The sequence below is a fragment of the Nomascus leucogenys genome, chromosome 11, assembly GCF_006542625.1.
Source record: "Nomascus leucogenys isolate Asia chromosome 11, Asia_NLE_v1, whole genome shotgun sequence".
NCBI classification, from domain to species: domain Eukaryota; kingdom Metazoa; phylum Chordata; class Mammalia; order Primates; family Hylobatidae; genus Nomascus; species Nomascus leucogenys.
The window spans coordinates 8,076,740-8,104,501 of NC_044391.1; the positions used below are offsets into that span (position 1 = coordinate 8,076,740).

At 39.5% G+C, this 27,762-nt stretch overlaps 1 protein-coding gene across 5 annotated transcripts in view; it reads left to right on the forward strand.

Annotated features, from left to right (window-relative positions):
- NDUFAF5 (NADH:ubiquinone oxidoreductase complex assembly factor 5) overlaps window positions 1-27,298 on the forward strand; it is a 33,947-nt gene extending 6,649 nt beyond the window's left edge. The window contains exons 4-13 of one of the 5 annotated variants that reach the window (XR_004032225.1): window positions 1,543-1,590; window positions 3,226-3,329; window positions 7,159-7,198; window positions 10,145-10,342; window positions 10,481-10,536; window positions 17,516-17,576; window positions 23,130-23,227; window positions 25,191-25,274; window positions 25,603-25,685; window positions 25,846-25,953. Coding sequence is in view for 3 of the 5 variants with exons in the window: in XM_003252062.3 (XP_003252110.1) it covers window positions 1,543-1,590; window positions 3,226-3,329; window positions 7,159-7,198; window positions 10,145-10,342; window positions 17,516-17,576; window positions 25,191-25,274; window positions 25,603-25,685; window positions 25,846-25,938 (711 nt within the window). In the remaining 2 variants the exon portion in view is untranslated. Of the gene's footprint in view, window positions 1-1,542; window positions 1,591-3,225; window positions 3,330-7,158; window positions 7,199-10,144; window positions 10,343-10,480; window positions 10,537-17,515; window positions 17,577-23,129; window positions 23,228-25,190; window positions 25,275-25,602; window positions 25,686-25,845 lie in introns of all 5 variants that reach the window. The other 4 variants (XR_001116526.1, XM_003252062.3, XM_030821995.1 and 1 more) reach the window with 4 other exon arrangements.
- The last annotated feature ends 464 nt before the right edge of the window (window positions 27,299-27,762 follow it).

Here is a 27,762-nt window from a genome sequence, read left to right on the forward strand (position 1 = left end):
ACAGAGAGGCTCTTATGTAACTCAGGGATCCAGAAATAGAGCCAGGCCTCATAAGAGATGAGAACTTTGAAACACCATAACAACATTCCTCCTGTTCGCATGCACTCTGGTATTACATGAATGCTGTGTGGTTGCCTTCATTCTTTTTACTCCCTGTAGTCTATCCGTAGTAGTGTTCATCAGTGTATGTGACCCCATATGAATACGCTACAGCCAATGGTGAGCTGAAGCTAGCTTAGGCCAGCCTGTGAGAGCCAATCGTTAGCATCTCTTCCCAACCTCTATTCTGTGACATCATATTGATAGCTTGACATCAGCCCTGGTGGGAATATTTATACCATGGAAGTTGGCAAATGCTACAAAGCAGTCCCTGACCAAGAGCCAGCATACCACTGCCTATACCCTGAAGTCTAAATGTTCTTCCAACTCCAGGGACCTCTGCCATTATCTCGAAGTCTCTTAGTTCAAATTTTCAAGTGGGAGACAGGGATAGATAATCCTGTCGATCTAATTCTTCACCCCTCACAGGAGTGTGCTGGAGCTGGCTCATGAGAGCCATTGAGCACATCTCTTCCCAGCTCCATGTTTAGCAACATCATGTTGGTAGCATGAAATCTTTCCAAGTTTCAGGCAGGGAAGTGGGTGTGGGTAAAGTAAAAAAGGATTGGCTTCTATAATAGAGGAGGGCAGCCAGAGTAGAAGGCTCTGAAGAAGCTTCTAGTAGGCCGTTGACAATGCTGTGCTTCAAAGAGGTCAGGTGAAGCAGGACTGAGAGCAGTGAGCACAGACTGCAGATAGTGTTAGCAGAGCAGTCAAAGCGAAGAGATACCCAGAATGGGGAGAAAGAATCTAGGAAGAAGTAGAGTTGTGGATTATAAACCAAACAATCAGAAGGTGCCTAGAGGGAGGAGATTTTTTGTAATTGGAAAGCGTGTGCCTGTTGTAAGGTGAAGGAAGGAGACACAGAAGACAGAGACTAAAGATTGATAGAGTTGGAGATGGAGAGAGCAGGATCCTGGAGAAAAGAGGGCTGAGGGGGAAAGAAAGTGTTTTTCTGGTGCAGAAATAGCACAGTCTCCTTTCCTTTTGGAAGGGAGAGAGGGTAGGTGAAACAGGGAAAATGGAACCACTTAAACCTCACCCCTAATCCTCTGTATCTGTAAGTCTTTCTTTACTCTGTAAACTCTTTGGATGAACAACTAAAAGGCGGAAAAATCATTGCAGGTCCTTTGTGGCACAGGAGTGGGGAAATTAGCTCTTAGCATGTTATGCCATGGAAAAGTTAACACGGAAGCCCTCACCCAGGGTAGTAAATTTAGAATGTTGAATACGAATACTCATGTTCTCTATTTTATTACATATGGTTAAATATAGCAAAGGATATGTGTTATTAAAAGTATTTGTGTACCATACTGGTTTTATGCAGAAAAATACCTTTACAAAGCTGAAAATTAAAATGTAATTAACACCTTTACCTTTAGAAATGTCAGCGATTGTTTGTGGCTGGATTTGTTTGTTTCAGCTTTAGTTATTCCATTGCAGGAAACTATTGGAAAGTTTTTCCAAGCCGACATTGCAGAAAATGCTTTGGTAGGTAGCTTTTTAATACTGTCGGTTTCTAATCTCGTGATGTGTTTTCTCGTATTTTATTTCTTTATTTTTATTTCCTTCAAACTAGCTTTCTTTTCTGACACATGAAAAGGAACTAATACAGGAAATATCAAGGACAAAGGAAAAATCATCCCTAGTCCTACCGTTCAGAGGCAACCATTGGTGGCACTTGGTCTCCACATTTGCAGACATATAACTGTCCCCGCCTCCCAAACACACAACTGTATATGAACATTACTATGCTAATATTCCATGTTATCTGCAGCACATCATTTTTTTGTCAGTGAATTTATACATATGTGTGTCATATATCATCTTTTTAAAGTGAATTTATACGTGTGTGTCATATATCATCTTTTTAAATGGCTATATGGTATTCTAATATATGAATACTCCATAGTTTATTTAGCTAAACTTTCTATTGAAGGGCAGTTACATTTCTAGTTTCTCAATAACCAACACTGCAGTGAAAATCCTTATGTGAAGCCACATTGTGTGTTTGATTTATTTTTTCCCTGGGTATAAATTCCTGGTAGCAGAATTTATGGATTCATTTTGATGTTCATTTAAAAATTTTTTGACATACATCTTCAGACTGCCTTTAGAAAGACTGAACAATGACAAAGGTACTTTTTACTACTTTGCTTTGGCAACACTGGGCCAGCCTTTTCGTCTGGGTCGGTCTGACAGCTGCTGATATCTTTTGACTATTGGTATTTCTTGTGAATTTTGTAAATAATTTTGTGACATGCCTGCACCTTGTCCTCTTTAGCTATCATGTGTTTTTATTCTAGGTGATTTGTAAGAGCTTGGTTTTTAGGGATATTAATCCTTCATTGTATATGTTGTAAATATTTTCCTCAGTTGTTTACATTGTTTATTGATTTGTATTAATAGAAGTTTTTAATTAGTTTATCATCAAATATATCAGTCTTTTCCTTTACAGTTTCTGGCTTTTGAGTTATGTTTACCTAGGCTTTTTCATCTAAGGGTAAAATGTCCAGTCCACCCATATTTTCATCTAGTACTTTGGTTGTTTCACTAAAACTTTCAGCCCTTTTTTTTTTTTTCTGAGACAGTCTTGCACTGTTGTCCAGGCTGGAGTGCAGTGGTGTGATCTCAGCTCACTGCAACCTCCGCCTCCCGGGTTCAAGCAATTCTCCTGCCTCAGCCTCCCGAGTAGCTGAGATTACAGGTGCGTGCCACCACGTCCAGCTAATTTTTGTATTTTTAGTAGAGACGTGGTTTCACCATGTTGGCCAGGCTGGTCTCGAACTCTTGACTTTCAGTGACCTGCCCACCTTGGCATCCCAAAGTGCTGGGATTATAGGCATGAGCCACCATGCCCAGCCAAACTTCTAGCTTTCTGAGATTTGTTTTGGTGTGAGGTTGGTATCCTGTTTATGTTGTTTCCACTAGTTAGCCATTTTTTCTGGCTGATGTTAAGTCATTTAAGAAATGCTTTTTGGGTGCCTTCTCTGTGTCACCTTTGGGAAGGAGGGTAGAAACTGCCAAGTAAATGTAACATTGACTTCAATTTAACAAACAGTGATTGTGTTAGTAATCGAGATTCTACATAAATGTGATTTTGATCTTTTGTTTTCTTACCATTAGAAAAATTCCTTAGAAACAGAAATACCTACTGTCAGCGTTTTAGCTGATGAAGAATTCCTTCCCTTCAGAGAAAATACATTTGACCTGGTGGTTAGCAGTTTAAGGTTGGTAATCCACTTCTTAAAAACCGTATGTTATAAATAGATCATTCATGCCATAAAGTTTTGCTATGAGGCCAGGAGCGGTGGCTCACGCCTGTAATCCTAGCACTTTGGGAGGCCAAGGCGGGCGAATCACTTGAGGTCAGGAGTTTGAAACCAGCCTTGCCAACATGTTGAAACCCCATCTCTGCTAAAAATACAAAAAAGATAGCTGGGCGTGGTGGCATGCGCCCGTAATCTCAGCTACTTGGGAGGCTGAGGCAGGAGATTTGCTTGAACCCGGGAGGCGGAGGTGAGCCGAGATTGTGCCACCACACTCCAGCCTGGGTGACTGAGCAAGACTCTGTCTCAAAAAAGAAAAAAAAAGTGTTTTGCTATGACAAGGTAAAGCATATAGATAATGGAATACATTCTTAATAACTTTTTTAAAAACCACAAACCAGTTATCTTGGTTTATAAATTATGAGATTTCTCTAGTAAAGAAATATTCTGTGCTCTCTGGTAGAGATAATATGATATAGTGCCTCAACTTCTTCTTTTTATTTTTTCTTTCAACTTTCCACAATTTCCTAAAGTTCATCTGTGATAGAAGGTTTTTCTCCCCAATGCATCTTAATATTTTGGAATTGCTCTTGTTGGGAGCAGGAGTTTGAAAGAGCATATTGGCTCGTATATTCAAATGTTAGAGCAATTCCAAAATAATAAGTTACATTGGGGAGAAAACCCTTCTATCACAGATGAGTTTAGCAAGTTGTGGAAAGTTGGGGGGAAAAAAAGTTGAGGCACTATATCATATTATCTCCACCAGAGAGCGTAGAATATACTCTTTCAAACTCCTGCTCCCAACAATCATAAACTCATTCTGGCAAATGTAGGACAGCTAGTTTTCCTTTAGCCTTAATTCTTCTGGCCAGGTACAGTGGCTCACGCCAGTAATCCCAACACTTTGGGAGGCTGCAGTAAGAGGATTGCTTGAACCCAGGAGTTCGAGACCAGCCTGGGCAACATAATGAAATGCCATCTCTACAAAAAATTAAAAAATTAGCTGGGCAAGGTGGCACACGCCTGTAGTCCCAGCCACTTGGGAGGCTGAGGCAGGAGGATCACTTGAGCCTGGGAAGTTGAGGCTGCAGTGAGCCGTGATCATGCCACTGCACTCTAACATGGGTGACAGAGCAAGACCCTGTCTCAAAATAATAATAATTCTGCACCAGAATGTAGTTCTCAAGATTACTCTTTTCCCTTTATGTTTTCTACTGTCTTCCTTCACATATGTTGCACAAACATGTATTGCAAGTATATATCAAATAGGTTATAGGATACAAGACACTGAGCCAGATTTTTGGGTGAATACAAAAATGAATTAGGGATCCTGTCCTCAAATAACGCAGTCTAACAGAGAAAAAATATCTTTGTGGTATCTTATTTCTCCTGTCTTATAGTCAAATAGATTTTCTTTCAGAAGTTCAACAGGCTCTCCACGTCCAGTTCAACTCTTTTGATAGCTGTTTTTAGGGTGACGAGTCATCAAGGTGTGCCCAGGACTTTGCCATTTTTGGCCTGAAAGTCTTATGTTCTGGGAAAGCTGGTCACCCTTGATGTTTTCTTTCGTGAGTGTGTAATTCCTTCCCTGGTTTTTTAGATGTGCTGAACAAAGTTAGAAAACTACTCACATTCTGTCATGAAATGAAAAATACGCAGAGCCTTGGTCTATAAAGAACCCTGGGCAGGGAGTCAGAACCTGAGTTTTTATGTTAGCTCATCTGCTTGCTATTTGCAGGTGACTAATTCTGTTGCTTTCTGTTTTCCCATAAGTATGATAGAGTTTATAATATGAGCTCCTTAGTTTTTAAAGTATCTAATGCTTATCGAAAAGCATTAGGAAAGATAAGTATGAGCTTAACACAGTATGGTTTGAAATGGACATTCAATTCTGTCCTGGAACTCAGCATAAGGGGAGGCAGTTCTACCAAAAAAGTGTGACCATACTCTAAGGAGACTGAGAATATGACTTTCGCTGTCATGCATGACTACACTCTAGGTGAGAGTAGAGTCAAAAGAAAATTCAAGGGCCAGGCGTGATGGCTCATGCCTGTAATCCCAGCACTTTGGGAGGCTGAGGCAGGCAGATCACTTGAGGCCAGGAGTTCAAGACCAACCTGGGCTACATGATGAAATCCTGTCTTTACTAAAAATACAAAAATTAGCCAGGTGTCATGGCACATGCCTGTAATTCCACCTGCTCGAGAGGCCGAGGCATGAGAATTGCTTGAACTTGGGAAGCAGAGGTTGCGCTGAGCCAAGATCGCGCCACTGCACTCCAGCCTGGGCAACAGCAAGACTCTGTCTCAAAAAAAGAAAAATTTGAGAGATTAAGTTTCAGTGTATACAGCTCTGGTTTTTGTTTTTATCACCTTAAAAAAATGGATGTACCACATACCTACTAGAATGGCCAAAATCCAGGACACTGACAACACTAAATGCTGACAAGGATGTGGAGTTCATTACTGGTGGGAATGCAAAATGGTACAGGCACTTTGCAAGACAGTTTGGTTGTTTCCTACAAAAGTAAACATACTCTTACCGTATGATCCAGCGATTGCATGCTCCTTGGTGTTTACCCAAAGGAGATGGAAACTTACATCCACGCAAAAACCTGCACACAAATGTTTATAGTAGCTTTATTCATAATTGCCAAAATTTGGAAGCAGCCAAGATGTCCTTCAGTAGGTGAATGGATAAACTTTATTATATCCAAACAACAGAACATTATTCAGCACTAAAAAGAAACTGTCAAGCCATTAAAATATATGGAGGAAACTTAAGTGTGTATTACTGAATGACAGAAGCTAATCTGAAAAGGCTACATAGTGTATAATTCCAACTGTGACAATCAGGAAAAAGCAAACTTGGAGACAGTGAAAAAGATTGATGATTGCCAGGGGTTGTGCGGGGGAAGGATGAATAGGTGGAGCACAGAGGATTTTTAGGGCAGTAAAGCTACTCTATGATACTATTATAATATTGGATATATGACATTATACATTTGTCCAAACCCTTAGAATATACAACACCAAGAGTGAACCTTAATGTAAACTATGGACTTGGGGGATAATCACGTATCAGTATAGGTTTATCAGTTGTAACAAATGTACACTCTGGAGATATTGATAATGGGAGAGGCTGTGCATGTGTGGGAATAGGAGTATGTAAAAAAAATCTCTGGGTTTTCCTCTTAATTTTGCTGTAAACCTAAAACTGCTCCAAAAAATAATTAAAAATAAAGTCTTAAAATTGATTTTTTAAAAAATGGGATCTTATTGGAAAACTCACAGAATCAAACTTTTGATGAGTTATACTGTTTGCCTTGAAAAAATTTAGATCTGCAGATAATTTTTTTTCTAAGAAAGTCTGACTTAGAATAATACTGTATTTCTGTAGCTTAATTGATTTAACCGATGGGCTTCTTTGAGCATTTTTACTACTATTTGCGAATAAGGTCTCAGAATAGCACAGTTTAGATAAAATGCCTAAGTAGGAATGACTTTTACATGATTCAGTAATGAATAATTAGAAAATAATCCTATCAGATTCTTTCAGTTAAGCAAAATGATATATTGACATGGGGAATTTTCTGGTGTGACACAAGGAAGGTTTTCCCCTAGGAATATTTATAATTTTAAAACCTGTATGAAAACAATCAGTGGATTTGGATATGCAGTTTTAAACTTCAAAATTAACACCTTTTTATGGGTTATCATTAACCTGGTGATAATTTTACTAATTAATTGTGCCAATTAAGCTAAAACAAATCTGTATTTTCATATTTTAGTTTGCATTGGGTGAATGACCTTCCTAGAGCACTTGAGCAGGTAAGAAAACTTATGTTCATTCAACTATCTTGTGTTATTTTCTTTATTGTTAGAAACCTACAGATGTTTCTGTTTTCACAGACTATTTACTTTTAGGTCTGACAGTTAGGAAAGGAATCGGTGAAATCATCTGGTGCCATTTGGCATATTAGTAGTACATTGGGCAACTCTCCTTCCCCTGAGAATTTAGGAAATCTAATTGTAGAGATAAGTTTTAAATATTTATGAAAAGCTTAGGAACTGTGCAAAATAATATCGAAATCATAAAGACATTCTCTATGTAGATTTCTTCTTACCCTTAGTTGCCTATAAACTTTTTGCGAGTAGGAACCTACCTATTTCTATTTGTATTTTCTCCATGCCTTATACTCAGAGAGTGCTAGGTAAATTTTTATCGATTGACGCTTATCAATAGACAGGTGAGAGGCAGGTAAAAAGTATGTGTTCAAAGGAGAGAACAAGATCCCTGTGGCTTGACGTGGCCTAGAAAAGCTTCAAGAGGAAAGTACTTGAGCAGGGCCTTAGAGGGTAGATAAAGTTTGGATTGGGAAGGCATTCTAAGAAGGCAGAATCATAGGATAGGTGGAGAGGCACAAGAGCCTCATCAGCATTAAGGAACAAAAAGGAAACCCGTTTGGGGGACTAGTATAGTGCTGGGAAGTGAGGTGTGATGTGTATTGGGACAGTATTTAGGAGGATTTGAGTGTCAGGTTGAGGAATTTGGAGTTTATGCAATTCAGAGCCACTGGAGCACTTTGAAGAGGAAAATGACATCATTACTAAGCTGCTGGGCAAAATAATAATGGCCATATCTGAACACGTATGATTTTCTGGTTTCCAGTTTACTATGCTCTGTTTTATTTTTGTGTTAAATAGCTCTGCGAGATATATTTATTTTGCTCATTAGAAACTGATGCCTGGGCTGGGTGTGGTGGCTCATGCCTGTAATCCCAGTGCTTTGGGAGGCCAAGGTGGTTGGATCACCTGAGGTTAGGAGTTCGAGACCAGCCTGGCCAACATGGTGAAACCCCACCTCTACTAAAAATACGAAAATTAGCCAGGCGTGGTGGCAGGTGCTTGTAATCCCAGCTACTTGGGAGGCTGAGGCAGGAGATTCTCTTGAACACGGGAGGCGGAGGTTGCAGTGAGCTGAGATCACGCCATTGCACTCCAGCCTAGGCGACAGAGTGAGACTCTGTCTCAAAAAAAAAAAAAAAAGAAACTGATGCCTGGAGCAGTTGGTTAAATTGAAGGGAGACTTTTAAGTGGTCCAAGAATGAGATAAACTAAACCTAGGTGGTAATGGTAGGAGTTAAAAGGAAGAGTATTTAGGACTCTACAAAGAATCAACAGTTTGGTGACTGATTAGATCTGAAGATCAAAGGGAGGAGGCAAAGCTCACTTTCAAGTTTTTGAGTCTGGATTAGTAAAAGTAGGAGAAAGAATGCTAACGATCAGGGGAATAGAAAATGGCAATAGAAATATGGCAGTTGGAAAGGGGAACTGATTTGATAAATAGATGTTTTCCTTGTAGGGGTTGGAGGGAGCAGGTTGCTGAGAGACAAAGGTCCAGGGAATAGGCAGTTGAAGATGACTTCAGACTTCTGAGAAGATGGCCAAGCTGAAGTTAGAGATTGGAAAGTGGTCATTGTGAAATCATGGAAGTTGATAAGCCGTCTGAGGGAGAGGAGAGGCTGCAGAATTCTGAGGACTAAGTCTTAGTTATTTGGTTTAGTAGAGTTTAATGACAAGAGGAGGAAGCAACACTAAAGGTGAAGAAGGGAAGGAACCAAGCTTTTACAAATTATTTACTTAATACTGCTTTTAATTGCTTCATGATATATTAAATATAAATTTAAGACAGTACTTTTATTAGAAGAGCCTACTCTGATTTGGATTCTGGTTTACTTCAGAATCTACCTTTTCCTGTAATGGTCCTCATTGCTGAGAATAGTCAGTCACACTAGTTACAGCTTGTAGTCTGAGAGTGAGCAAAATCTGTGATTCTGGAATTCTCTCTGGCCATTATTTTCCTTAAGTTACGAATTAGAAATTGGTTTTGTTTTAAAGCTGGAAAATAAATTGATTACTTCTCTTTAAAGAAAACTAGTATGTTACTAGGTTAATGCTGTGAATCATAATGATTTCTCTGTAGCTTTTTCTGCATAATAAGGCACCCCAACTTGATGGCTTAAAACAACAACTATGTAGCCCAGGATTTTGTGGGATGGCAGTTGGGGCTAGATTTGGTTAGGAAATCTGGGTCTGGCTTGGCTCATCCATGTGTCTGATCAGCTGCCAGATCGTCTGGGAGCTAGCTGGTTTGGAGGGCCTCGGTGCACACAGCTGCCTGATCTCTGCTCTACGTCTCTCCTCCTCCACTAGGCTAGCTCAGGCTTGTTCACATATCGTGGCTGGGCTGGGCTCCAAGAGAGCAGGTGGAAGCATGCAACACATTTGAGACCCAGACTTGGAACTGGCACACTGTCACTTCCACTGCATTCTTTTGGCCAAAGCGAGTCACAAGGCCAGCCAAGATTCAAGGGGAGGGGAAATAGACTCCCTATCTTGATGAAAGTTGTTAGAAAACGACATTTCAGAGGTTTGTGATTTTTGCAGCCTACCCCAATTAAATTTTTTTTTCTCTTTCAGCATTTTTCTGATTATAAAACTAAGTTGTATACCTATTTGAAAACTTGAAAACATACAACATATTTTTATAGGCATTAATATTAGTGAATGTATAGTTATCTTTCCAAGTATATTATGCATCATGATTTTCTGACAGTTGGTTGCATTAGATGTTATTTGTTAAATTATGTGATTATTAATTTGGCAGAATAAGAATGGTTGTCATAAAATGTTAATTTAGACACTATATATTTATTTTTTAACATTTATATATGTAAAAATTTGAATCATTTTGTTTTCTTGTATTTGTTACAGATTCATTATATTTTAAAACCAGATGGAGTGTTTATCGGTGCAATGTTTGGAGGCGACACACTCTATGAACTTCGGTGTTCCTTACAGTTAGCGGAAACGGAAAGGGAAGGAGGATTTTCTCCACACATTTCTCCTTTCACTGCTGTCAATGACCTGGGACATCTGCTTGGGAGAGCTGGCTTTAATACTCTGACTGTGGTAACTATCAAGTTTGATTAACCCATTACTTACACAGTTCAAGAAAGAACTTCTTTTCATTTTAAAGATAGAAAACTGTATGTGTTCATGGTTTCATAGCACTCTTTCTCTCCCGTTTTTTTTCTTTTTTTTTTTAAGGGAAAAGCTCTGATTGACAATGTTTAGTTTGTATAACACATCTTAATTGACACAAGGTAGAAATGTATAATTTTTTACTGTTTGTTACCTAAAAAAGTAGCTCAAAAAATGTATCATAGTTAACAAGACAAATTTCTAAACATACAACTCCATTAGAATCTTCAAATCCAGTATTAGGTGTAAAAAGGGCCTTAGAGTATTCCAGACGATAGGAAGAAAAGGGGATAAGTAGGGGAACCTGTAATATTACCACCAGTAACTACCCCCAAACAGTGCCATATGAAGCAGAAATGACAGAATGTGTGTTCTCGAGGCCTAGGGTGAGATCAAGGCTAAAGAAGGTAGGACAGGGTGCTGTACTCCATTAGGGTGAGAGAAATCTCGAGAGAAGACCCGTAGGCAGTCAGTGAGTAATAAGCATGAAGTCAGCATGGTACAGTGACGGGGTAGGACAGTAGGACTTTGTTCTCCAACAGGAGTAACTTGGATCCTTACCCTATTTCTTTACTAGATAGGGAAATTTGAGTAACTTACCTTTTTGAGCATTTATTTCTTTTAAAAATGCAAATGTGTGGCTGGGTGCGGTGGCTCATGCCTGTAATCCCAGCACTTTGGGAAGCCAAGGCAAGTGGATCATCTGAGATCAGGAGTTTGAAACCAACTTGGCCAACATAGTGAAACCCCATCTCTATTAAAAATACAAAAAATCAGCGAATCGTGGTGATACATGCCTGTAATCCCAGCTACTCAGGAGGCTGAGGCAGGAGAATTGCTTGAACCCGGGAGGCGGAGGTTGCAGTGAGCTGAGATCCCACCATTGCACTCCATCCTGGACAACAAGAGTGAAACTCCCGTCTCAAAAAAAAAAGCAAATGTTACTCACCTCAGGTGGCTATTAGTATTTAAAGAGATAAAGGGTGTGAAGTACCAGGACCATGGTAGATGCTCAACTTACATTAGCTCCTGCCTTCCTCTTTCCCCATCACTCTACTCCTAGCGTTTTGCTAGAACTAGGCTTCCAAGAGGCAGCCATCTGGAGAGAATGATTGCCCTCTTCTTCCTCCCTCCACTAACAATTTTTCTAAAGGATGTCATTACTGTCTTCAGAGATCAGTCCAGTAGACTTACTATGAATTTCCAAACCCCTCAGGCCTAACCTAAACATCCCTAAACCTGATTAGTGGAAATAGGAATTTCTTGATGAAGAAAGCATCTCGCTACATAATTAGAGATGATAAGCTTAAACACTAAAATAGCTGTTTGGCATGATTTTGTGTGAATATATTCATGAAATCAACCGACCAAAAATAGATTGTGTCATATCCTTCCTTGTTTTGATAGAAGCAGGGGCATGGGCAAGCAGGGCCCCTGATGTTGGAAAGGAGCCTCCAGGGAGGGAAGAATTAACAGGCTGGAGGACTAAGCTGGGAACTGAAGAGAACCCCAAAGGCTTCACACCTGTGACTAGTGTTGACCTTTTGTTAACTTTAAATGGCCTGAGTCCATAGAAACTGCATTCTGAGAGGTCGCACGGCTAGAAAGCGGAAAACTGCTTCACATGAGTGCTCTACTTTGTAGTGAAAATAAACACTATTAATACAGGCAATTGTACACTGAAGGATCATTGTATTTATATTTGTTATTGTATAAGTAACACCAATATATTTTGGTTGTAACTATTAAGCTATACAGATAAAGCGAAAGTCTATTATTCCCCCTTAATCCTAAAAATGCTTAGCTCTCTCTTGAGAGTAAGAGTTCTCAAAATTTTGGTCTCAGGACCCCCCTACGTGCTGAAAAATTATTAAGAAACTTTTAGAGGGCTTTTGTATAGCGAATTAACATCTGTCAGTATTCACTATATTAGACATTAAAACTGAATTTGTTTTAGTATTCATTTAAAGCTAACAATAATATACCTATTACTTCTTAACATAAATGACCCTTTTTAATAAAAAATAACTATATTTTCTTTTAATTTTTTTTTTTTTTGGAGACAGTTTCACTCTGCCACCCAGGCTGGAGTGCAATGGCGCGATCTTGGCCCAGCACAACCTCTGCCTCCCAGGTTCAAGTGATGCCCGTGCCTCAGCCTCCCGAGCAGCTGGGATTACAGGCACATGCCACCAAGCCCCATTAATTTTTGTATTTTTATTAGAGATGGGGTTTCACCATGTTGGCCAGTCTGGTCTCAAACTCTTGACCTCAAGTGATCCACCCACCTCAGCCTCCCAAAGTGCTGGGATTACAGGCGTGAGCCGCTGCACCTGGCCATATTTTCTAAAACAAAAATAATTGAAAGGGAAGAATGACATTGCTTCACATTTTTGCCAGTTAATGTGCATCTTAGTAACAGAGCTAGATTCTCATGTCTGTTTCTGCATTCAAGTCTCTCGCTATACCATGTGTCATGCCACGTCGCCTCTAAAATAATCCATTGTAGAATAAGAGGTAAAAAGCCAAATAGTATCTTAGTATTATCATGAAAATAATTTTGGCTTTGTGGACCCCCCAAAAGTCCTAGGGACCCCAGGACTCTCCAAACCACAGCTGGAGAACTACTGTCCTAAAGGTAGCTACTATTATCAGTTTAGTGTGTAACCTTCCAGACTTTTTTTTTTTTTTTTAACAAGAACTACTTTACTATATGTAGTCATATGTATTCATACATCTCTGAAACTTTTTTTATTAACCGTATGTGTATTTCTAATATACTGTTAATAGTTTTCTAAATTGGTATGGATATATTTGCACTCCTTCTTAATTTCCGTATATTATTTCCTAGTATGAATGTACCCCAGTTTTACTTAACTATTTACCTGTGAATGACCTTTAGGTTTGTTCTGATTTTTTGCCAATAGTAGCAATGCTGCAGTGAATATCCTTCTATACAAATTCATTTATGTATTCAGTCTTGCAACAAACGTTTACTGAGTACCTTCTATGTGTCCGGCACTATACTAGGTACTTCAAATATAGCAGTGAACAAAACAGAAATCCCTGCGTGGTGTTTTTGGGTTTATAGCAGGCCTGTTGGTAAACTTTAGACAGTTCAATAACACTGGGATGTTGTACACAAAGTTGGTGGTGGTGGTGTTCATAAATGGAAGAAAGTACCCATGGTTTTCATCAGCTCTTCAGAGAGCTAATATAACTAAAAATAGATTAGGAACCAGTGATTTAAAGCCTTTTCGATAATATTTATTTTACTTATAATATGGAAAAAATTTCCTTTACAGTCTACCCTCTTGAGAATCGTCTCCTATATTGCTGTGTCACCAACCTATTATTGAGATGAAAAAAGAATCTCTGGGAATGTAAAGCCTCTAAAAAGTATAGGAGGTGCAGGGCTGGGATGGTGTGGAGACATGTGGTGCGCATTTTCATGAGGTGATGTTAAAAAATTTATATGAGGTCATACGGGTTAGTCAGCAATATTATAGGACTCAAAAGTTATTGCCCACTAGGAAAAAAATGGGATTTCTGCTGATCACCAGAAGAAAGTTAAATTACGTGAACTACACATGGTTTTCTGTGGTTATAAAGAATGAGTTTTAGAAAGATTTCTACTAAAAATGTTTAACCTGATGTTAAAATGTTTAAAAGCCTACATTTCTATTAATTGGGAAATATAATTCAGAATACTATCCATATTCTCTAAAAATGAGCCTAATGACTCATACTTTAATATAATATAAAAATATTGGTGTAGAATCTAGTTTATACAGTTAGAGAGTTGCTGATTTAATAAGAAAGTTATAAGAATGTCTTCTTGAATCATTACATTTATCCTGTGAGGCATGTATACAGTTTTGTTTCTGAAGTGCTGCGTTAATATTGTGTCCTGGCCAGGCACAGTTGTTCACTCCCATAATCTCAGCACTTTGGGAGGCCTAGGTCGGAGAATCACTTCAGCCTGGGATTTCAAGACCAGCCTGGGCAACATAGGGAGACCCCATCTCTACAAAAAAAAATTTTTAAATTAGCTGGGCCTGCCTGTAGTCCCAGCTACTTGGGAGGCTGAGGTGGAAGGATTGAGCCTGGGACGTTGAGGCTGCAGTAAACCATGATCTCGCCACTGCACTCCAGCCTGTGTGACAGAGCAGGATCCTGTCTCCAAAAAAAAAATAACAATATGTGTTCTAATTCATTTTCTAAAATTCCCATCCAAAAAAGCTTTTGTATAATCAGCTATACAGGTTTATGTTGCATGCATTAGATATATTACTTTTACGCTACAATGGATTTTTATTTTTAAAGTGAAATCGAGTCAAATTAGTATCATATAGTTGTATTTACATCTTAATGTTGTATTTTCATCTTAATGAATTATTTTCAGAGAATGAGCATTCTAAGTAAAGCTGATTTCCTTTTTAGAATTGAACTACCAGACTGGTACTTTAAGAGAATGGTGCAAGGCTTGGCACAGTGGCTCACGCCTCTAATCCTAACACTTTGGAAGGCCAAGGCAGGCAGATCACGAGGTCAGGAGATCGAGACCATCTTGACTAACACAGTGAAACCCCATCTCTACTGAAAATACAAAAAAATTAGCTAGGCATGGTGGCACGTGCCTGTAGTCCCAGCTACTTGGGAGGCTGAGGCAGTAGAATAGCTTGAACCTGGGAGGCGGAGGTTGCAGTGAGCCGAGATCGCACCACTGCACTCCAGCCTGGGCGCTGGGTGGCAAAATCAGACTCCGTCTCAAAAATTTAAAAAAAAAAAATGGTGCAGATATGGTCCCCTTTTAATTTAAATAAGGCCTTCAACAAAGCTGTTGTGGCATTCTTTTGATTGAGGTGGAGATAGTGCTTTTAGTTGGTTTCACCGAAGAATTGTTTTCAAAGGATATTGCTTAATGGCTAGATAACAGCCTGGAAAGAATTTTGTTTTTAATCTTAGGATCTCCTCTTAAAAATAGCTTGTTAATATGGAAAAGTATATGGATGATGAATGTTCATGGCCTCACTATCTAGAGGTCTCATTAAAAAGCATACACAACCTGATACACGTGTATGTTTTTTCAAAAGAAGAATAATGTATATATAGAGAGAATGATACAGTGGGGTGGAAAGTGAAACGAAGTCTCCTCCTCCTGATTTCTCCCTCTGTTGCCCAGGCTAGAGTGCAGTGGTGAGATCTCTGCTTACTGCAACCTCTGCCTCCCAGGTTCAAGGGATTCTCATGCCTCTGCCTCCGAAATAGCTGGGACCAGAGGCATGTGCCATCACACCCAGCTTTTTTTTTTTTTTTTTTTTTTTTTTTTTTTTTTTTTTTTTTTTTGAGATGGAGTCTCACTCTTTTGCCCAGGTTGGAGTGCCGTGTCGTGATCTCGGCTCACTGCAACCTCTGCCTCCTGGGTTCAAGCGATTATGCTGCCTCAGGTTCCCGAGTAGCTGGGACTGCAGGCGCCAACCACCACACCTGGCTAATTTTTTGTATTTTTAGTAGAGATGGTGTTTCACCATGTTAGCCAGAATGGTCTCGATCTCCTGACCTCGTGATCTGCCTGCCTCGGCCTCCCAAAGTGCTGGGATTAATAGGCATGAGCCATCGTGCCTGTCCCTCCTCCTAACTTCTCAAACCCTGGTCCCTTTCCCCAAAGATTTGTTAGCTGTGTCTTAGACATTGTTTCAGTTCCATTTTTTTCATAGACCCATAGAATACACTTATGTCATTTAAACTTACTTATATAATATTAAATGCACTCTTTTGCTTTTTTTTTCCAGTCAATAACATATCTTGGAGATTTTTTTCCTAGACATGTATCTACCTTATTTTTTGAGAACTGTACAGTATTTTATAGAATACATATTCTTTAATTTGTTTAACCAGTCCTCTATTAATGATATTTAGATTTATTTTAGGCTAGTTTCCAGCCAGGCGCCATGGCCCACGCTTGGAATCCCAGCACTTTGGGAGGCTGAGGCTGGTGGATCACGAGGTCAGGAGATCGAGACCAGCCTGGCTAACACAGTGAAAGCCCGTCTCTACTAAAAATACAAAAAAAAATTAGCTGGGTGCGGTGGCGGGCGCCTGTAATCCCAGCTACTCGGGAGGCTGAGGCACAAGAATCACTTGAGCCCAGGACACGGAGGCTGCAATGAGCGGAGAGTACGCCACTGCACTCCAGCCTGGGCAACACAGCAAGAATCCATCTAAAAAAAAAAAAATGATTTATTTTAGGCTAGTTTCCAATAAGAACAAACCCCTACTTTTAGTGCCTAACACAATAAAATTTTATCACATCACAGCTGCATGCTGGTGGGATAGCCCATCTCCATCTTGTAGCTGTGCCATCTGGCCCTGTGTTCTATAAGATCACCACAGCAAAAGAGATGGCCTGGAAAAGGCTCTAACTCTTAACTGTCTTGCCCCTCCTTTCTTTGGCCAAAAGAAATATGTGTTTGAGATTGGGAAGTGTCAAGGAGCACCTGGATATTTGGAGAGCATCAGTGGTCTCTGCCACTGTACCAGCAGTAAAGTCCTGTATCAGGCTTCAAAAAGAAGAGGAAGTCATTACCCAATTGTTCATCTGAGAAACAAACTCCACATGTATCAGCAATGTGCTCATTTCCTAAACAAGCCTATTGGCTGCATTACTAGATGTAGAATGAAATATTTTGATTCTTGGTGCCCCATTTTAAGAAAGATTGATATTGACACTGTCCAGGGACATGTAGTCAGAACATGTAAGGATCTACAGATTTTTGTGTCCTGAAGGTTTTCAAAGACTTGGAGGAGAGGGCGATGGTTTGTAGGGTACAGAATACTCTTATTCTGTGTGGTTCCCAAGGAGAGAACTATAACCAATGATGGAGTTTTAGGATGATTTCTCTCACAATGGAGGATATTTAATCAGCAATTAGAGACTTTCATAAAGCAAATGTAAGCCAGATGACATCTGTGAAGAATATTGTAAATATTTTTTGCTTAGCATGGGAGATTGGTCTGGGTAATCTCTGCGGCCTCTTTTTAAATCTGGAATTTTGTATCATGAATGTTAAATGAATATTTCTTTTTCTTTTTAAATAGGACACTGATGAAATTCAAGTTAACTATCCTGGAATGTTTGAATTGATGGAAGATTTACAAGGTAAGGCACTTTAAAGAATTTTTAGACTCCATTGGGAAAGGTAGGCCAAAAAAAAAGAATTTTTAGACTCCATTTGAGAGAAACATTTTGAGAGCCAGCTCTTTGGCAGGCACTGGGCAAAGCACTAGGGATCCATTGTTGAGGAGAAAGCAGACTGTCTTCATGGAGCTTCTGATATAAAATGGAGGAGGCAGGCACCAGGCAGCTGTCACAGAGATAAGTGTTAAATTAGAATTATGGTCAGTGCTATGAAGTAGAGGCATATAGTGCTACGGCTGTTTGTAAAAAGATGGCAGGACTTTGTTTTGAAGAGTGCACTTGAGGATGATGGAACACATTGGTGACTTCCTTCAGCCACACTTGGCAGCTGAGATACAGGCTCAAGAAGGAAGGTAGTTGGGTTGGTTTAGAAGTAGAGTTTTGTCAGGAGGAAGTGTCCCAGTCTGGGAGACTCAAAAAGAAGTCTTATCTGAGGAAGTAGCAATTGAGCTGTGCTCTAGAAAAAATGGAGATGAATTAACTGGGTAGACAGAGTAGGCAAGTGAATCTGAGGCAAGGAGAACAGCATATGCAAAGGCCCTCCTGTGAGAATGAACATAGCAAGAACTGAAAGAAGAGCATTTTGGCTGGTGTTCAGGGAGTAAGAAGGAGAGAGTTAAGTGATGAACTTGGTGGGTCAACATGAGTCACAGATCAAATGCAGAAGTACTTTATAGGCCTTGTTAAAATTGTTTGCCCTTATCTTAAAATGCCCCTTGAGGCATCTTAGAGAGGTAACAGTATCAGACTTGGATTTTGAAAAGAGTAGATTGGCAGATAAACTAGTCACAAGATTAATTTCAGTAAAGCTTGCTGAGAGGTGATGGTAGTTTGTACTAAGGTGGTGGCAATGGAGATGAAGAGAAGCAGATTCATCCCAGAGATGTTTAGGTGGTAAATTTTGCAGTTCCTGCTGGTGGATTGGCTGTGGGCAGATGAAGGAGAAAGACATTTGAAGCTTAATTGTTGAGTTTCTAGCTCACATAGAGAGATGGTGTCCTTCATTGATAGAGGAAACAATAGAAGAATACCAGGTGTGGGTAGGTACAGCCCTTGAGTTTACATTTGGATACATTGGGTTTGAAGTGCTTTTGAAATACCTAAGAGGTTATGTCAAGTAGGCAGTTGAGTATGTGGGTAGGTAGCTCAGAGGAAGCTACTGGCTTGGTTACAAAGTTGGGAGTCAGTTGTGAATAGGTGGCATTCAAAGCATTTGCCTAGGATGAGAACATGGAGTAAGCAGACAAAGTGGCTTGGTACTGAGGCTTTAGCAGGTGGGTAGACGACGTCTGAGCCTACAAGGAGACTGAGAAGGAGTAGCCAGCAAGGTGTTGTGGAAAAACACCAGAAAAGTGTAGAATTGCCTGAACCAAAGGAAAGAAAGAATGTTTCAAAACAAAGGGAGCACTTAGCAGCATTAAAAGCAAACTATGAACTGAAAAGGAAGTCCACTAGATTTAGGAACAAGAAGGTTATTGGTGACCCTGGTGAGAGCTCTTTTGTTGGAGTGAGGAGAGTAGAAGAGGAGTAGGTTGAGGAGTAAGTGGAAAGTGAGGAACTGGAGATAGCAGATAATGTGCTGTTCTTTCAAGAAATCTGGTGGTGAAGAAGAGGTGAAGGATGGAAAGGTTACAGGTGTCAGAAGAGAAGAGAGGAATAGAAGTTGAGATGAGGTTGTTTTTTTTTTCTAAGACTTGAATTTATTTAATTGCTGACTAAAAGAATCTAAGTGCTTTCCTAGAAGAGGTGACTCTAGAAGAGAGAGGAAAGATAATTGATGATGACAGGTGTCTGAGAAGGTGGGAAGGGTGCAATACAAAGGCCAGTGGAGGGGTTGACCTTGGTAAGGGGAGAGGCAAAGTTATAGCAGGAAGGGAGAAGAGGTAGCACCAAAGGATGTAGGTGTTTATGTTTGAAAACAAGAAGTTCCCATCTTGTGGGTCTATTTTTTTTTTATCAAACTGGAAGCAATATATGCTAAGAATGAAAGGGTCAGAGTTTTGAGAAGTGAATGGAACCATTTGAAATAGTCATTATAGGGAATGAGAAGGTGAACTGACCATCAACAGGAGGTGGCAACTCAGGACCAGGCACAAAAATCGGATAGTTGAATTAGTTTGGGTTGGGGTTTGCTAGTTAAAAATGACAAAAAGACAAAGGTAAAAGATAATTCTAGGAGTATAATTGAAATAATAGGTTAAAGAATCTTAGCTGGAAGAAAAGGGAAGTGGGAACAAGAAAGAGTGAGCTGATAAATTGGGAGGAAGAAGAGGAGCTGTGCACAGGTGATCCATGAAAAAAAAAAAAAAAAAAAAAAGCTGTGCACAGGTGATTCCAATGCGGTCAGGGAATGGTCGTGGTTGAAGTTCCTGAACACACTGGAGGGACAGGAGGGTATGGTCAGAAAATGAGATGTTTGTTGATTTTGGAAGTAAAGCAGTTACAAGTGATAACGGTCTGGGACGTGTCTCAGATATCAAGGCAGAGGTGGTGTGATGGAGTGGTTGATTAGAGATGAGATTTTAAAATATTAACTTGCTGATTATTAACATGAAGTTACCCAGGATGGTGGCAGTACTGGGAGTGTAGAGGAAAACTGAGCCAAGTGCCAAACCTTTCAGTGAATGAGGGGAGTGACTAGCCTGATGTCAGACAGCAAGCAGGAGTTAGGAGGAGATTACAGCCTTCTGGTGTGGGGCCTCAGCAGGGTGAAGGTGTTTAATAGGGTAGGGAAGTAATGGCCTGGAAGAGGCTTCAAGGAGTAAGAAGGACACAGACCAAACTCTGAGAGAGGTTAGATATGCAAAAATAAACTCTATTACTTGAAAGGGATGCTGGAGAAGCAATTTCCTCAAAAGAGAGCTTCAACTTGCCTCCTTTGTGGGAATTTGTGAGGTGGTTCTTTTATATATATATATAGACTAACATCAAAACTAGTTTCGATGAATGGGGGAAGCTAGAGGGGTTAGAGGTATGTTCTGTGAATCTAGAACTACACTTACCTAGGGGAGCCTTCATCTGGATCTTGAAAAATTGTAAGATGATTTAAAGAAAGAGGATTGTACAAATAAGTATCTAGTCTTTACTTACAGATTTATAGTCTTGTGAGCATTGTTGTACTTGCTTCCTTAAGTTACGAGTGAGAAAAATTAGGGCCAAAGAGAACGGTTGCCTGTCAAGTGGCAGAATTAGCTGCCAAATTCATGCTTCTTGGCTCTGCCCTGGCACTGTCTGAACTGACCCTGTTCCTTCTTGTGTTGCCCATCTGTAACAAGGTTCATTTGACCTGTCGTGCAGCCTCCTGAGTCTGGAGCTTCTGTCACTCTGCAAACGGAAAGATGCATAGCTGAAATCTTACCGTTGTCATCAGTTTTCATTCATTAATAGAGGGATTGGCAGCCTATAGCATACATGGCCAAGATGACAGAGGATCAGTAATAAGTCACACTTACCCCTTCGCCAGCACTACCCCAAGGACTTAACCTGATGTAATCAAGGAGCCACTTTATCCAAAGGCTTGAGAGATGATAGTGGGCTGATGATTTATCACCTGGGCTCTAATGATAAAAATATTATTCAAATACAGCATTTATTTTTGTTCTGCTGTAGAATCTGTGTTCATGATTCATTTCAAGAAAGAAAAGAGAAAAATACTAGAAATTAGACCTATCCGTTGGAAAAGGTTACTTCCCACTGATTTCAACATATGAACAGCGCTTAACTCTGTGCTTAGTACAATTCTCTGATGTTTTTCTAATACCCTAATTTTACCGGTGAGCAAATTGAGGCATCGAGAAGTTAAGTGTCTTGTCCATGGTCACACTGAATCTGTAGTTACAATTTGAATTCAGAGTCTTATACTGCGTATTTGATATGTATGTGGTTCTTTAAATTCAGGTTAACATGTATATTCAGCGAAATGTATTAATCTTAAAGGTACAGCTGCTTGTATTTTAACCACCATCCTGAACAAAATATTGAACATTTTCAGTCTCCCAGAAGGTAGCCTTGTGCTCCTTCCAAATTGATAACCCCCTCTTTTCCTAAAGGTTTCTTGTTTGTTTGTTTTTCAGATGGAGTCTCACTCTGTTGCCTAGGCTAGAGTGCAGTGGCACGATCTTGGCTCACTGCAACCTCTGCCTCCTGGGTTCAAGTAATTCTGCTTCAGCCTCCCAAGTAGCTGGGATTACAGGCATGTGCCGCCACTCCTGGCTAATGTTTGTATTTTTAGTAGAGACAGGGTTTCACCATGTTGGCCAGGCTGGTCTCAAACTCCTGACCTCAGGTGATCCACCCACCTTGGCCTCCCAAAGTGCTGGGATTACAGGTGTGAGTCTCCTAAAGGTTTTAAATAGACCATATATTTTCAGAACTATGGCCTAATACTTTCAGATGCTTTCCTAGTGCTTCTTTTTCTTAACTGTAGCCTGTTACAGAAATCAGATGTCTTATTTTTTGATACATCTTATCATTAGGAATATTCAGAGGAATTATTTACACTTATAAAATGATATTTAACAAAATAGATATAATCATTAACAGGTTGGTTTTATATACCTTCACTTAGCGTTTATTGAGCATCTACCCATGTGCCAACCACTGAGCCAATGGTGGAAATACATAGTTCCTGATCTCAGGGAGCTTATATTGTACTAGAGAAGAAGAACACAAAGATAGAGACAGACTCATACATTCAACTGTAAAATGAAATCATTTATAATAAAGTACAAGGAGAAACATAGGAGGAAAAGGCCCTAAATCTGCTTAGGGGGTCAGGAATGCTTTTGCAAAAGAGGCAGCACCTAAACGAAAATGAGTTTGCCCGGAGAATGAAAGGTGGGTTGAGGTTTAGGGGAGCTAACATTGCATCCACATGGAGGTAAAATAGGATGTGCTCATCTTTCACTCTCCTGATTAAGGAATGGTACCATAATCCAGTATTCCTTGAGTATGTAGAATGGGGAGATGATGGGAAATGAATAGGATCAGAGGCTTCTAGATTTTTTTCAGATTAGCATTGTAATGTCTTGGAAGAATTTTGCATAGAGGAGAGAAAATGAGATAGATTTGTGTGTGTTAGAAAGCTCACCTTCCAGCATTGTTTATGAGGCATAGTTTATGAGGAAGGGAAGACTAGAGCTAACATGGTTAATCTGTTTGTTTGTTTTTTTTTAATGTATGAGGAAACCCAGGCAGAAGTTAAGTAACTTGTCCCAAATGATGTAATTAGTGAGTGGTAGAGCCAGGATTTAAACCTAGTCGAACAGCCTGATTTGTATGCTGAAATCTTAGCCATTCTGCCTTGGAAAAAGTCAGAGGCAGATGAGATGGGAAGAAGCATAGTCAGGGGATGATGGAGGCAGGGAGACCGTGGGAGACTTTCAGGTGTGCTACTCTGCTGACTAGAAGATCATGTTACTTCCAAATTTGTTTCTGGTATTTTACATTTGTGGTATATTTTTTTTCTTAATGGTTGTGTTGTGTCTCATTTAAGCTGCTATTATTAATTCACAGAAAAAAAGTCCAGAATGTTGACCTAATTTTACAAAACAAGCTGCATATCAGCTGATGAATGCATGAGAAATTTTCAAGGCTTTCACAGTGGTCTTAAGGTAAGTTCAGTTATTTTTTTTAAACAATACTCAGTATTGTTTTTAGTAAACCGTAATAAATTAGGTTTATTTTTGATAAGCAGTTGAACTTCGCCTTATAAACACTGTGAGAGTCTTAAACAGTTAACCTACTAGCCAGATTTTTCTGTTATCTCAAAGCCCAGGGCGAGTCGGAAGTCCCAAAGTTTCAGTTTTTCCCAGGTGGTCTTCAGCAGAGGTCCCCCATCATGCATTAGGAGGTGTTACTCTTTTGTAGATGGCAAAACTGGAATTCGATAGAGGTTGAATGACTTTGCCACAGGTTATATAAGAGTTAAAACTGGGAGTGTGATCCCAAAGTCCAGATTCTTTCCACCACCCTCACACTGCTTCCGCAAGAAGGGAGTTTCAGTGTGGCAGTGTGAGTGGCTTGTGAGGGAAGGTTGGAGTGCTGCGCAGTTACCCCCTGTGCTCTGCAGTAGTGCTCTTGAATTTCTGTATGGCTGATGTAGGTCAGACCTTCAGAGAGTGTTATGCTTACTAGTCTTAATTAGTATATCCTAATACTGATTGTTTAGAAGGCATTTTAGAATTTCTAGTGCATCACATGTTTATGTCTAAAAAATTAAATCTCTTTTCTACTGGTGTTGTCCATAACTAATGCATAATTAAGCCATAGCAGCAAGAAGTTGAGCAGAAATGAAAGCACCATACCTGACCAACAGACTCCTCCAATATGAGACCCAGTTTACCTCTGGTCACATGATATGGTTAAAATGTGAGCACTAGAAGCCGTTACAGAGCATCTAGTCTGGTCACTTTAAAGACCACAGATGATTGGCCCAAGGTCATCCAGCTGCTTCATGACACTAAGAATATGATTCACCTTTTTCTTGATGGTAATTAACCTACTAGTGTGTGTCTGTCAATCTTCATGAATTGGGGCTGTTACACTTACAGGATTTTAGTAGCAGAGATTCATTATTTTAGAGAATAGTTGAAATCTTTTGAGATTAAAGAGAAGAAAAAGGTTTAGGTGCAGCTCATTTGTTGATTGTTTTTAATAAGACCGTTGAAAATGTGGTAGATTATTACTTTTAAACTGTGAAAGAATACTGATATTGGTAAGTTTATTCATTTCTTGATTTGTGAAAGTAGAAAAAACTAAGAAACTAACATTTGATCATGTAGTAAAGTTTAATCTAGAGAATACATATGAAGGATTTTTATTTCTGAAATTCTTTTAATTTTGCAGACTGGCTTAAAATGTGCTCAAAGTAAATTTAAGTATTTGTATAAAGAAAAATCAAATATACAACATTAATCTTAAATGAACAATAGAATAATGCTTAACTTAGCTTTTCACCATCAACTTGAAGGAGGGAAGTCTAAAAATTTTAAAACATTAAGAGAAGTGCCTCTAAAAGGATGCACATAATTCTTTCCTAATGTGGGATTAGTAAAAATAAGTAAAATATTTTAAATCTGAGAACACATAGTAGCTTTGGTACTATCTAATGAGTTTCAAAGCCATCTTCCAAGTTTCACAGTCATACTTGCATTATGGCTTAGGAGTGAGGCATTGTTGCACTGATCTGTCCTCCTCCAAAGAGCGGCTAAAAGCATGAGATGTGATATCCTTGGTAAAGTTCTTGCCAACTGCTGACAACTCACCTGGGGTGGCAGTCACCTGGCTTTTGCCCAGCGGGCTTACTTTAGACCATTGCTGGCAGGTAAAGCATTGTGGAGCTGCCTCCTGAAATTTCACTTGCCTGTCTTAATATTCAAAAAGTTTCAAGTGGTTTCGCTTTAGAGTCACGAAGAAACCTAGTTATAATCTGAAAGTGAAATGAGATTTAGGTTTACATGACCCTTAGAGAATGAGGACAGGTACACTGTTAGATGAGATGGGATTAAGTCTGTGGTATTGAGCTGTTCAAGGTGTTTGCTGTATTATCTCAAACTACCTGTAGTGTATTTGTAGGTATGGGTGAGAGTAACTGTTCTTGGAATAGAAAAGCCCTGCTGCATCGAGACACAATGCTGGCAGCTGCGGCGGTGTACAGAGGTAAGGGGCGACCACTCTTTCACCCGCCTCACCAAGGCACTTGTGCTGTATCATGTTGATTCCCTTCACATGGCCAATGCATTTTCCATTCCCAGTAAGGCTCCCTCAGACTTCTTGTCCTTCCTCTCAAAACACAGATCCTGTAGCTTTTTCCAGACAGCCTTTACTATTTCCTCACCCTCAGTATTAAGAATTTTTCATGTAAGGTGTTCTCAGAATCTTACAAGTATCCTTGTACCCACTTCTTTTTGAAGAACATGACCTTTATTGAGCAGAAATTTTTTCCTACTTGCATTTTTTCAGACTTTAACCATTATTGTCTTTTTAGAAATGTACAGAAATGAAGATGGTTCAGTACCCGCCACATATCAGATCTATTACATGATAGGATGGAAATATCATGAGTCACAGGTAACGTTACTATGATGGATCACTTTTCTTAGTGGGTTCGTGTTCAGATTATTGTTTATTAACTTGGGGGAAGGGGTAATGTAAGACAGCATTAAGGGCTTTAATTGGGGCTGTGTATTATCTATCTATTTCTAATATCTTTAATCTTTATTATTTTCAGGCAAGACCAGCTGAAAGAGGTTCCGCAACTGTGTCCTTTGGAGAGCTAGGAAAAATAAACAACCTTATGCCACAGGGGAAAAAATCACAATAAATATTTATTCAATGTTAATGTCGTCCAGAATTTTCATCAGAAATGGATAGCTTTCACATGTAAAATTATTATATTTTGAAGCAAGAAGCACTCTAAGCTATTTACTAATAGACTTTTCATATAATTAGGAAAACCTAATATCACATCTATAGTAACCATTTCAGTTTCATATTGTTTCTGTTTTCATAAGGATACTGCTGAGTGTCTTTGTAGATTCAGCCTAAAAGCAAAGAAAATATTTCCCTAAAATATTTGCAAATAATGTTTACATATGTAAATGCCTGGGAAAATATTACTCATGCTGACCTTTTGTACCTTTTTTCTCCTGCTTTGATCTTTTGTTACTTCTGTGAGAGGACCACAGCCATGGAGATGAGAGGAGGGACAAGTTTGTCGGTTCTTTAGAGTTCTGGCTCATTTAGATTGAAGACACAGACTTTTTGTAATTACTATTGTAAGGTACTTAAGCCAGAATTGTATTTGTCGTTCTGTTTTCTTTGCCTTGAAGAGGAACAGATGAATATGCACCTTCTCCAGAGTTATGTGGTTTTAGAATTTAGAAGAGCATGTATCTTTATTAAATCCCTCCTCAATTCTTTTTTTTAAAGCATCTGAATTTAACCTTATTTCTTTTTTATCTGCATGGTGTGGGTGGGACCACCATGGTTTTACACCCCACCCTACCTTAGGGAAGAAGAAAACATTTTAAAGAATAACAGAATCACATGTAACAGTCTCTGTGCAGTCATGAGTTTATTGTTAGGCTTTCCTTTGTAATTTCAGGGCTTAAGCACTATTATCCTAATCCAAGTTCACAGTCCTGTTGTTGTCGAGGAGGGTTCAAAATCATTTGGAAATAATCAAGCTCAGACAGCTTAGGATAGGTGAGAAAAACGTAGAGGAAGCAGAGAGAAGGCTGAGAAGCAAGCAGGAGTGAGCGCTAAGTGTGTTGTTTCCAGTTAGCTGTTTGCTGTCTTTTCCATTTAACCTGGGCACTGCCCCAGCCTCATCTTCAGCCTTCAGTGATCTATAATAGCATTTCCTTCTGTCTACTCTCAGTCTCTCTTCTGCCTTCCTTCCCTCCTTTACTGTATTAGCAGCAAGCTCTCCATGGGTTGGAGCTGTGTGTTAGCCTGTAGACAGCACATGGTGCTTTGCACATAGTAGATATTCAGTTACATTTTGAACTGATTATATAACAAACTTGCCCTTTGAAAGACTAAATTATAGTTAAAAACCAAGATTTGTAGGAGAAAAAGAAATTGTTGTTCCCTTCAGTTGGAAAAATCATCGATATTTGAAACTGGGATACACTTGGTACCTTTTTTGTTTTATCACAAAGTAAACCTGTGAAGTAGAATTTGGCGTTTTATTTTTTGGGTTTGTTTTTTTTTTTTAGCTTAATTTTCAGAACTTGAAGAGAGAGAACAACAACAAAAAACAAACTGTGCTAGTCAGTTGCAATGGCGCATGCCTATAGTCCCAGCTACTTGGGAGGCTGAGGCAGGCAGGAGTTCAAGGCTGCAGTGAGCTGTCTGTGCCACGGCACTCCAACCTGGGCAAAAGAGGAGACCTCATCTTAAGAAAAATCCACCAAAAACCCTGTGTTTTAAAGTGCAAACTGATGATAGAGGAATGGGTAAATTCCAGGGGTCTGTATTTCCAAAAGGACGTGTGTTTTTGTGCACTAATACTTGTTTTTGAAGAACACATCTCAAAGTGTTAAGTGGCTGTTGCTGAGGAAGGGGACTGAGGAACTGGGTGTGTCCGTGTCATTCTGTTTGAATGTCTGTCAGGGGTATAGAAACTAGGAGGGAGACTTGT